Source organism: Molothrus aeneus, chromosome 7 (assembly GCF_037042795.1).
Source record: "Molothrus aeneus isolate 106 chromosome 7, BPBGC_Maene_1.0, whole genome shotgun sequence".
In the NCBI taxonomy this organism is placed as follows: domain Eukaryota; kingdom Metazoa; phylum Chordata; class Aves; order Passeriformes; family Icteridae; genus Molothrus; species Molothrus aeneus.
The window spans coordinates 758,833-770,925 of NC_089652.1; the positions used below are offsets into that span (position 1 = coordinate 758,833).

At 48.2% G+C, this 12,093-nt stretch overlaps 1 protein-coding gene across 1 annotated transcript in view; it reads left to right on the plus strand.

Annotated features, from left to right (window-relative positions):
* Positions 1-7,532: 7,532 nt before the first annotated feature.
* Positions 7,533-12,093, plus strand: part of IQCA1 (IQ motif containing with AAA domain 1) — a 106,810-nt gene continuing 102,249 nt past the window's right edge. The window contains exon 1 of the mRNA XM_066553380.1: positions 7,533-7,760. Coding sequence (XP_066409477.1) covers positions 7,750-7,760 — 11 coding nt within the window. The 5' untranslated portion in view covers positions 7,533-7,749. The remainder of the gene's footprint in view (positions 7,761-12,093) is intronic.

The window sequence follows — 12,093 nt, forward strand, 5'->3', positions numbered from 1 at the left end:
TTTAATCAAATTCACTGAAGATGCACCAAAATGAAACCTCTAAAATATTTCTCACCATCCTTAAGAACAGCTTGGGAAGCTCCAAGGCATCTCTGCCTTCCAGACTAACACTTTGTGACTCAAGTCATTCTTAGGTCCAGCAATTAAGTGTTCCCTCACTTCATGTCCTCCCTTTAATATTTTCACTTCTGGAAGCCTTCAAAACACACCAGTAAGAGCCCCCCCTCAGAAACCTGGGGGAATGAGAGCTGAGCTGCTCAGCCTCTCATGGAGTTTGACTTCCTTGCTTTTGAGCTGAGTCAAAGAGGATTAACTCAACAGGTGTTTTACTGAAGAGTGGGAGGGAAAACAAAACAAAACACAATGAAACAACTGCCTACGTGCACGAATAGCAGATGAATTCCTCCTCCTTTTCTGAGGAACGAACTGCTAAAGCAGATGGCAAACATCCCCTTCTCCTCCAGCCCTGAGTCACTCTTACTTCTGGCTTTAAACACTTCAAGTCCCAGAGCTCAAATGCTTCCCCTCAGTCAGGTCTGGAAGGGGATCTTGCTGATACAGACCTGACCTCTGAAGAGTTGAGCTGCTTCCATTGCCCCTGACTCGTGGTCTTCTGCACCCTGGTCATGCTCAGAGACACCAGCTGGAGTACAAAGGACTTTCCAGCAGTCTCTGTGCCCTGTGCACGGAGTAGGATGGCTGAAGCCCAGACTACTGCCCTGTAAATTCATGATAACACCTCACAGCTCTTTTTTCATGAGCAGGAAGACCATCAAACAGCACAGGAATAAACAGAGACCAGCATCTTCCTCCCCTTTAGGCCATGGAAAGCAAATTACAAATTGCTGTTCTGATTTCTCACCAACCCAGGGCTCTCCAGCTGGTCCCACCAAACCTCCTGTTGGCCACAGCATGAGACATGGGAGCTTGGGTCAGCTAAAATCCCACTGCAGCTGGAGGGAGCAGACAGCAGCTGAGGCTGTTCAGTGTTTGTGGAGAATTTCTTGAAGCTTTCAGCGATTAATGTGCACATAAGCCAGTGTTAACACCCAAACTTTGTCATTTTTCCTTCAAAATCATGAGAAAAGCACATAAAGCACTTCAGATTGCTGATGGTGAGCCTGTACAGTAAGGAAGTGGTCAGAGGCTCTGTATATCTTAGCAGAACTGAAAAGGGTCTGTCTAGAAGTGTCATTCCACATGCCATACTGAATATATCTTCACAAGAAATGCTACTTATTTCCAATATTTGGGTTGCAGGATGATATAGAAGTGAACTTTGCCCCTATAAGTGACTAAAGCTTGACAGAGGGTTTGTGTGAATTTATTAAAAACTCCTGAGCCGAAGCCAAACATTCAAGCCAACCAATGTCCTAAAACGTCTGCTTACAAATTACTTGGATAATTGCCAGAAGCCCAAGTCTGGTCCCTTTTTCTGTTTCTTTCTCACCCAAAAAACATCTGGTGTGTGTTGCCAGTCTGTATTGACTGCTCTCTTGATGCTGTAGGCATCTTTAGGAACAGCATCCTATATAATTAAATAGCTGAGCGCTGACGAACTGTTGTCAAGACAGAATAAAATCAATCCACTCGCTGTTGTGTCATAATGATACAGAGCTGACACTGTTTGAAACAGCTTCTTTGGAAAGCTTTAATTTTATCAAACAACACTCTTTCAGGAGAGATGATTTGGGGTTTTGCTTTTTAACAAAGAGAGAAGTAGAGTGCAGCACACGGCACTTAATATCTGGCTGAGATTTAAAACGCATGCTCCTTATGAAGTGTGACATTTTATCCCTGAAGCCACAGGAACATTTCCCACATTTAAGTGATAGAGGGAAAATTCTTCAAATTAGATTTGAACTTTATACCTTCTAATTCTGCTGCAATCCTCCTCCTCCATGTACCACGCTCGGGCCTGATGAACACACTGTTATATCAAAGTTTAAAGGACCTGAATGCTGACAAATCCCCTTCACTTAGCCTGGAATTAAGGAGCAAACCTCCTGGAGATCCAGGAGCCCATGTTAACTGGAAAAAATAGCCTGGAAGTAAGAGCAAACCTCCTGGAGATCCAGGAGTGAGTCAGTGTAACTGGGAAAAATATCCTGGAAGTAAGAGAAAACCTCCTGGAGATCCAGGAGTCAGTGTTAACTGGGAAAAAATAGCCTGGAAGTAAGAACAAACCTGGAGATCCAGGAGTCCCTGTTAACTGGGAAAAATAGCCTGGAAGTAAGGAGCAAACCTCCTGGAGATCCAGGAGTCCATGTTAATTCGGAAAAAATAGCCTGGAAGTAAGAACAAACCTCCTGGAGATCCAGGAGTCCCTGTTAACTGGGAAAAATAGTCTGGAAGTAAGAACAAACCTCCTAGAGATCCAGGAGTCCATGTTAACTGGAGAAAAAATAACCTGGAAGTAAGAGCAAACTTCCTGGAGATCCAGGAGTCCATGTTAACTGGGAAAAATAACCTGGAAGTAAGAACAAACCTCCTGGAGATCCAGGAGTCCCTGTTAACTGGGAAAAATAGTCTGGAAGTAAGAACAAACCTCCTAGAGATCCAGGAGTCCATGTTAACTGGAGAAAAAATAACCTGGAAGTAAGAGCAAACCTCCTGGAGATCCAGGAGTCAGTGTTAACTGGGAAAAATAGTCTGGAAGTAAGAACAAACCTCCTGGAGATCCAGAAGTCAATGTTAACTGGAGAAAAAATAACTTGGATGTAAGCAGCAAACCTCCTGGAGGTCCAGGAGTCCATGTTAACTGGGAAAAAATAGCCCAGCCACTGGTCACAAGGCTGAATGAAGTGGTCAGAGCAGCCCAGGTGGCAGAGCCACCCATCGTGGGTGTCACCGTGAGCTGGAAGCCAGCACTTGAGGCCACAAGGGTGACTCCAGTCCCCAAGGTTTGCAAAGGGGCACCCAGAGCTCCTTTTAACATTTCCATCCAAGCCTAAAGGAAAACCAAACATGCACCTGCAAGGAAGTCAAGGTCAGAGGGAGGGAGCAGCCCTCCTACAAAGGTGGGCTGGGTGAGCTGGGGGTGTTCACCTGGAGAAGAGAAAGTTCCAGGGAGACCTCAGAGCCCTAAAGAAGCTCCAAGAGATCTAAAGAGGAACTTTGGACACAGGCCTGGAGTGCCAGGGCAAGGGGGAATGGTTTTAAACTGAAAAAGGGCAAGATTAGGTGGGATAATGGGAAGGAATTGTTCCTGTGAGGGTGGGCAGGCCCTGGCACAGGTGCCCAGAGAAGCTGTGGCTGCCCCTGCATCCCTGGAAGTGTCCAAGGCCAGGTTGGACAGGGATTGGAGCAGCCTGGGACAGTGGAAGGTGTCCCTGCCCATGGCAGGGGGTGGGATGGGATGATCTTTGAGCTCCCTTCCAACCCAGACCATTCTGGGATTCTGTGAAGCCCTGAGCAACAACTCCCCAGGCTTGCCCATCACAAGGTCCTGCTTCTCATTTTCCAGACTCACAGGTTTGCTGTGCAACTCAGCTGTAACCAGGTCCCCATTTGGGGACAGCTATCCTGCTGTAACTGCTGTCACAGCCATCTCTCCCTTCTGGGAGAGCTCTTCTGTTGAGCCCTTCAGGATGAGAGAGACCCACAAGGATCATCAGGTCCAACTCCTGGGCCTGGACACCCCAAAAATCCCACCCTGTGCCCAAGAGCCCCTTCAGAGGAAGCTGCAGACCCTGGTGAGGTCTGTCCTCTGTCTCCTCTAGGCTGAACAAGCCAAGTGCCCTCAGCTGCTCCTTCCCTATCTTCTGTCTCTCCTTTGAACACCATCTAACAGCTTTAGATCTTATCTAAAGCTGCCCCCAGCACTTTAGGTTAGGAGGTGAGGCTGCCCCAGCCCAGAGCAGACAGGACAATGCCCTCCCTGGCCTGGCTGGCACTGCTGGGGTGATGCCCCAGGACAGGGATGTCCCTCCTGACTCCAGGCACTGCTGGCTCAGATCCAACTGGCCATCGACCAGCACTTCCAGATCCCTGCTGCTCTCTCACTCCCCAGTGTGGCCCTGCCTCCAGGGCTGCCCCATTCCAGCTGCAGAATCCAGCACTCTGTTAAAGTTTCACACAGCTGGTGGCTGCCCAGCCTCACAGAGCACATGCCACACTACATCCCAGGCTGTCACACCTGTGTCACACCCTGTGGCCACACAGCAAACAGAATGCTGGACTCCCAAGTGGTGGCCCAAAGCCTCAGCCCACCACGGATGGAGGAGGAAGCCCTGACCCACAGCTTCTCCCTTTGCATCTCTCTGGGCCAGCAACACTCAGGAAAAACCCACTCCACCTTCCACCCTGCGCCTCGAGGGACAGCCCAGACCTCTGGAAGTGCTTTGAAATACAAGTTGCAAAAGCAGAACATTATTCTCATTACGTTGCTTGCTTTCCCTAAGCCCTCCTCAATAACAGACAGGTGCACTAAGCTCTTTGCCAGGGACCCACGTTGAGAGGAACAAGACCCTCCAGTTTTATGTTTTATCCCTTTTGTAAGCTCACAGTCACCTCTTAAGCTTGTAATAAAAGATTTTTTTTTTTTCAAAAATGATGGCACCTAGTTTCCAAGGCAGCAGGACTTTTAAGCCTGTGTTTGCAAGAGCCTGAGGAATTAGAGATGCCAAAAGGCACAGGCTGTACAAAACCCATCCCCTGTTCCTGCTGGATAGATCAAATAACACACTTGGAGTTTTTAATGCAACACGAGCTGGAGGAGGAAGTGGCCAGTGATGCTGTACAAAAAATGTACAATGAGTGGGATAACAACTACAAATCCCTTTAATCTCTGGTCTTACCTCGACATCTCAGACTGTTTGGAGCCTGCAGGGATTATTGGAGATGTGTGATTCCAGAATGGAAAGAGTGAGATGCTTCATGACTGACCATGAGTGGTCTGCTGGACCTCAGCTGCAGTGAGCACAGAATCACAGGATCACTTTGGTTGGAAAACACCTCCAAGATCATCAAGTCCATCAACCTGTGACCAATCCCCACCTTGACATCTAACTCCAAGCACTGAGTGCCATGTCCAGGAGATCCTTGGACACCTCCAAGGGATGGGGACTCCACTGCTGCCTGGGCAGGCCCTTCCAAGGCCTGAGCACCCTTTCCATGGAGAAATTCCTGCTGATGTCCAACCTGAACCTGCCCTGGCACAGCTTGAGCCCATTTCCCTCCATCCTGTCCCTGTTCCCTGGAGCACAGCCCAACCCCCCGGCTGTCCCCTCCTGTCAGGAGCTGTGCAGAGCCACAAGGGCCCCCCTGAGCCTCCTTTGCTCCAGGCTGAGCTGTGGGGACATCAGAGCCCAGGCAGACCTGTGTCCTCTCACTCCAAATGACTGAAAAGCTCAAGGAGTCAACTGGAACCCTGTTGGAAACGAGAACATCTCCCACTCCCTGCTTTCTCCGTTTATAAATGTCTATTTTCTTAGGCTAAACCAATTTACTCACTCTCAGTCATACACAGCTCCCATTTCAGCTCCAAAAAGGCTCCTTTCCCATGGAAGAAAAAATAAAAATCAACTCTACTCATTTCATAATTATTTTTCTTCATGACTTTTCCCAGCAACATAACTCATTTTTTTCCCGAGTTCTCTATGAACTGATGAAAATGAAAATCCCCTCAGCCTCCCTGCATGCTCTCATGTACATCACTTAAGCTTCTTTGTAGCTCAATTTCCCATTTTTAAAAGGAAGACATTTGCTTTCCTCCAACTTTTTTTAGGGGGGGGGGGGAGAGTGGAGAAGGCAGGTGGGGAAGTGAGCAATGAGTATTATTTCATCATTAATACAACAACAATCTTGTGCACTGTGACACCGAGGGTGCTAACAGAGGGCAATAAATTCAAATTAATAATTAACATCCACATCGTATCAAGCCATCTTGGTGCTTTCATTTCAACTGCTTCAGAAATCTTCCTACTTCTTTATTGCAAACACATGCAATAGGTCGATCAGTCCTTAAAACCACACACGCTGATGGAGACAGCGCTGCTGGGACCCTGCAGGTAAAACTTTTGGCTGAAAAAAGCACAGTTTGGCATCAGAAGCGGCGTACAGATGCCAGCATCAATGGAAATAAAAATGCAAGGTTCCTATTTGGGTTGCAAAGACTGGAATATTTTATTAAAAAAGGAACAAAATACAAGTTACTTACTGCTTTTGAGACCCTCCTGACCGGCATGAGGATGAGGATCAGGCACTGGAAGGAAGCAGACAAATTTCCCATGTTCATTTCAGCGTGAAGAACCACTTTGATATTAACATTGAAAATTACAAGCTGATTTTACAGCATTTTCCAACCTCAGCACGAAGAAAATGCAACAAGTTCTCCTAAAAACCCCCCACTGATCCTATACACTTAAAGAAATGATGTGGTGGGCATAGTCATCATATGGCTTGAAAAATAATATCCTTAGATGCTTTTATTATGGTCTTCAAGATTCATGTTTTCAAGCTTTTCCTCCAAAACCAGGGAGGGCTAGAAACTTTATTTCAAAAACTTGATAGCCAAGAGTCTCACCTAATTATGTGAGCTGGGGCTTCAATGGGAGAAAAAAAAAAGGAGGGGGGGAACAAAGAAAAGGAATGCAAGCATACAGAAATTTGTGTAAAAAATATGATCACTGGCAAAACTTTACTTATTGTCCCAAACTTCTTGCTTTTTTCCTTCTCACTGGCTCTGTGGATAAGTGCATCTCCCCCCCTCCCAAAATCTGTGCTGTAATCCTGTCCTCTAAATTGGTTTTTTAAGTCCTAAGGGAATGGAAGACCACTAGAAAGTTGCCTCAATAGGGAAAGAAGTAAGAAGAAAGAGGAAAAATGTGAATGCAACAGGGACAAGCCCTTGGTGGGAGAAGGAAATAACAGGGAGGGGGGAAAGTAAAAAAAATAAGGAGGAAAGAGAAAAAATATAGGAAAAGGGAAGAAAAGGGGGGGAAAGTACAGGAAAGGGATAGGAACATATAGGAAAGGGGAGAAAAGGAAATATAGGAAAGGGGGGGAAAGGAAAAATACATGGAGGGAGGGAAGGAAAATAAAGGAAGGGTGAAAGGGGGAGGGGGAAGGAAGATATAAGAAAGGGAGAAAAAAGGAAAATAAAGTGAGGCAAAGAAAGGGGAGTGAAGGAAACTAATGGGGAGGTGAAAGTAATGGGGGGCTGGGAATGAAATTCTCGGGGCAAAAACCAAAACTAAGGGAGTGGGAGGCATGATACTGATAGCAACGAGGGACGGTTTTAAAGTAAAAAAGGAGATATTTAGATCAGATTAAGAGAAGAAATTGTTCCCTGTGAGGGTGGGCAGGCCCTGGCACAGGGTGCCCAGAGCAGCTGTGGCTGCCCCTGGATCCCTGGCAGTGCCCAAGGCCAGGCTGGACAGGGCTGGGAGTCCCTGCCCCATGGCAGGGGTGGCACTGGATGGGCTTTGAGCTCCTTTCTGACCCAAACCACCCCGCGATTCTGCGGGCAGAAAAAGGTGGAAAAAAGAAGGCGGAAGGCCGGCAGCTCCCTTGGCTCGGAGGAGAAGCTGCGGGCAGGGCTCGGCCCCCCCGGCCGTGTCCAAGGCAACGCCGCGGCCGCGGGCGGCTCGGGCCGGGCCCGTGCCGGTGTCGGTGCCGGCCCAGTGGGACTCGGCCTCGGTGCCCCGGGGCTCCAGGGACGTGTCGGTGTCGGCCCAGCGGGATTCGGGCTCCGTTCCCCTCGACACGGGCTCCCCTTCGGTGCCGGTGCGGCTCTCGGTGCTCAGCATGTCCCAGGCGTGAGTAGCCCGGGGCTGTAGCGGGGCTGAGGCGAGAATGCCCTCAGAGGGGGGAAACACGGCCCGGGGGGAGGCGGGCAGGTGCACCCACAAAGCCACCGCATCCTCTCAGGAAAGCCGGGCAAATACTGAAATTATTCTCTCAGACCCTTTGTTCAAAAGGTTCCTCTCTCTTCCAGCTCATGTTTGAGAAAATGCCCTCAGAGGGGTGAGATACAGCCCGGGGGGAGGCGAGTGCACCCCACAAAGTGACCGTGTCCTCACAGGAAAACCAGACAAATGTTAATGTTATTTACTCGGACCCTTTGTGCAAAAGGTTCCTCTCTCTTAGAGCCCACATTGTGTCTTGTTTCCCCCCAGTAATTTTAGCATAGTGCAAAGCTTTACAAGTTTGTCTGCAAAAACCAGACAAGGACGGCATTGGATCAAAGTGCCTGCAAAGAGCTGTGCTCACTGCCCCAGAAACATCACTCCAAGCCCAGCAAGTATTATTATTGTTATTATTATTAATAATAATGTGCTGTGGTGCTGGGAGCTAAACTGTGAGCATCTTCCATAATATTATCGCTCACTGTTGTGCTGTTTGCTGCTCCCAGCTCCAGCAGCACAGCCCAGTTTGTGGAGGCTCTTTTTCCCAGTTCCAAGCTGGGTATGGCATATTTAAGTTCACTGAATATTAGTGCATTAGGAAAAAAAAAAATAGAAAACCTTGGGGAGGTTTTGCTACCTCCTTCTGCTCCTCTCCTTGACACCCAAACCTGACCATATCCAAACTGCTGTCCCAGCAGGTTGTGAGCAAAGCCTTTCCTGGCATCTTTCCCATGGTCTCCCTCCTCTGGCATCAGTGGTACCAACCTCAAAGCCCACTGCTTCTTTTACCCAGTATCCCATTTCCAAACTCACAGCTTTTTGCCAGGGAAAACACCCTCAGATCCTAAACCATCCTTCCAAATTCAGAACCAGAGCAGCTCTCCTTGTCACCAACACTTTGGGTTTCATTGAGCTATTAAGGTTGGACAAGACTTGCAAAATCACCAAGTCCAGCCTTCAACCAAAACATAGCATTAAATGCCACATCTGCTTCCAGGGATGGATGTGACACCTGGGACACTGTTCCCCTGGGCAGCCTGTTCCAATGCTTAACTACTCTTTTCAGTGAAAAACCTTTTCCTAATAACCAATCTGAACCTTCTTGGCTTAACTTGGGGCCATTTCCTCTTATCCTGGTGCTTGTTGCCTGGGAAAAGAGGCTGAGCCCCAGCTGACCACAGGCAGCTACAGAGAGCAATAAGGTTTCCCCTGAGATTGTTTTCTCCAGCCTTCTTTTCTCCACTTTTGCCTCCACACATTGGTAGCCCCAGCCAGATACTTCTCCACTGCTTTCCAGCCAGGCAGCTCCTTGGTTCAGGAGAGGAAGGTGAGAGGAATGAAGAACAACATCCCCAAGGGCAGGGCAGAGACTGTCTGGGAGCTGTGTCCAAGGACAGACCCAGCTCAGCCTGCAGTTGGAGGAGAGCTTGGTTAGATCCCTGGTGGATTCACTGCAGGGCTTGTATAAATCCTGCCTAACACTCTCATGGAATCAGTTAACTGAAGTTCACAGGGTAGTGGAGAGTTGTCTGAATTGTGCTCTTTAAAAGAAAAAAAAAAAAAAAGAGATAAAGGAAGAAAGAAAAAAAACCCCACAAAAGCAGCATTTGACCTCTTCTTCAGAGTTATCTCAGAATCTGTCATTCCTACCCAGTCTCTGAATCATGGCTGCTGTTATTTGAGCCAGATTAACACCAAAGGAGTCAAACTGAGCGTAGCTGGAAAAAACACTTGTGCTTCAACTGGTTTGGCTCAGTTTAATTTTAACAGAGACAGGGATTTTAGCATTTCCTATGGCATTGCCAGCACTGAACAGCAAATCCATATAAACAGGATCATATGCCCACGCCACATGACAAGAACACACATCCACTCCTGTTTCTGAGCAAGGTGCTGCTCAGGGACTCCAGTTTGGTGTTGAAGCTCCTTGGCTCAGGTTGCTGTAATGACACTGTAGCTGTGCACAGCACAGGATTTACAGATGGGCTAATCCAGCCCTTCCTAAACAAGCCAGAGTTGGATCTCAAAGGCTGCTGTTAAGGTGGTTGGTTGCAGTGAGGTTATGCTGGCTGTGTACCATAAATCGGAGTTGTTTAGGTTGGAAAAGCCCTCTGAGATCATCAAGTCCAAGCCTTAACCCAGCACTGCCAAGGCCACCACTAACCCAAGTGCCCAGGTGTCACATCCAAATGGCTTTTAAATCCATCCAGGGATGGGGCCTCCACCTTCTTCTTTCCATGAAGAACTTTTTGTTACTATCCAGTCTATCCTGTGTCCTCTCAGTAGCTAATTCCCAGTGGGGTTGATAAGAAGGCTGGAGAGGGACTTTTCACACAGGTATAAAGTAATAGGACAAGGAGGAATGGCCTTAAGCAGGAGGGCAGGTAAAGATGGGATTATGAGGAGAAATTCTCCCCTGGGAGGGTGGGCAGGCCCTGGCACAGGGTGCCCAGAGCAGCTGTGGCTGCCCCTGGATCCCTGGTAGTGCCCAAGGCCAGGCTGGACAGGGCTGGGAGCAGCCTGGGATAGTAGAAGGTGTCCCTGCCCATGGCAGGGAGTGGGATGGGATGAGCTTTGAGCTCCCTTCCAACCCAGACCATTCTGGGATTCTGTTCTTCTCTAAACCTTCCCTGGTGCAACTTGAGGCCATGTCCAAGGTATTTTAAATGCCACATGACAAAAGTGAATTACCACAGCCTGCCTTACCTGAAGGCAGTGAGACAGAGAGACAATAATGAAAGGGGGCTAGGAGAAAGAGCTTTGGTTCTTCAGAAACAGGACTGCTACACAGCTTTCCTTGAGCTAAACCTTGGGTTCTGAGGCATGTTCAGCACCCTCCAGGTGCTGTGATTCTCAGAGGTGTGGGCTAAAGCAGCAGGTTTCATTCCCCTGCCTCAGGAAGCTGTGTCAGGGCAGGGAGGGTGCTCAGAGAGCAGCAATGCTCTCTTAGGGTCACTAAGTGCAGCAGGCAGCCAAGGGAGAAGTCAGCATGTCCAGACATGCCTGGGATTTTCCAGGGACAGTCTGAGCCCTCTGGAGGGAACAGAGCCATCAGTGTAGGGTGATTAAAAAGTGCTGGGGTATCTCACTTCCCAAAGCACTCAGCCCCAGCCATTTGCATGCAGATGTACCTTCTGTTCCAGACACTGGAGATTCACAGAGATGCTGCTGTATTTATGTTTTCCTGCTGTTTCCTCCTTTTTTATGGATTTGTTTACCCTCTCCTTGACCCCTGAGATACTGACCAGTGATTTCTTACCTTGCCCCTGACAGCCCTAGCCCAGACACGTTCAAAGCCAAGCCTTGGCACTGCTAGCACTCCTGCCAGGTTTTAATCAGCTACAAGACATTTGCCACTGCCACCAAGGAGCTTTAAACAATCAAAGCGCTTTAAAATTTAATCTCGTGTCACAAATAGAATTTATATTAATTCACTGTTTAAATATTGATCTAAGACAAGATCCTGAGCATCTCCCTTCCCGCTTCCAACAGAAACAACCAAAGCAGAGCTCTCTGTTTTACATCACATCCCCGAGGCTCAGCTGAAGAAAATAAAGGTTGCAACACCCAGATGTGAAAAAAATGTCAGTGCAACTTCTAATCCCCTCTCGTGTCCCCCCTCAGTTCTGTGGCTGCATTACGATGCAGTTTCTGATGCTGTGATCACATCCCATTCCCTTCCCACGGGGCCCCAGCCTCATTCAGCCATTGGCCCGTTGTTGAATATTTCTTTTTATCCCCTCATTCAGCGTCTGGCCCCAGGCCATATTCTTCAAATTCCAACCAAACGCCACAATTATTAGCTTCCTCCTGGGCATTCCTTGCATGTTCTCTCTCATACATCTCCCAAGCAGTCAGAGATTCATCTTTGCCCCTCTTTCCACCCCTGGTGAGCATTAGCACATCATCTTGCTTATGTTAAGGCAGGAAATCAGAGACAGGATCAAATTGATCACAGCTAAGACTCAAAGCTACAACTCCCTTCTGTGCCTCCCTTCATCCTTAATGAGCAGGTAGGGAAAGATCTTGTGTATTACTCTTTCAGTGTCTCCTCTGGGAAAAAGCATTGTCAGTGGAAATATCCCAGCGGCACTTGTGCTGGAAAACAGGGAAAGAAAAGGCTCCAGTTTTCCAGGAAACTGAGTAGATGGTGTCAGCTTTGTGCCTAAAGCCTCCTGCTCCTGGCAGGGATAGAGCAGCACCCAGACACAGCCCTTTGTGCTTGGCATTGTAGGCAGCTGGA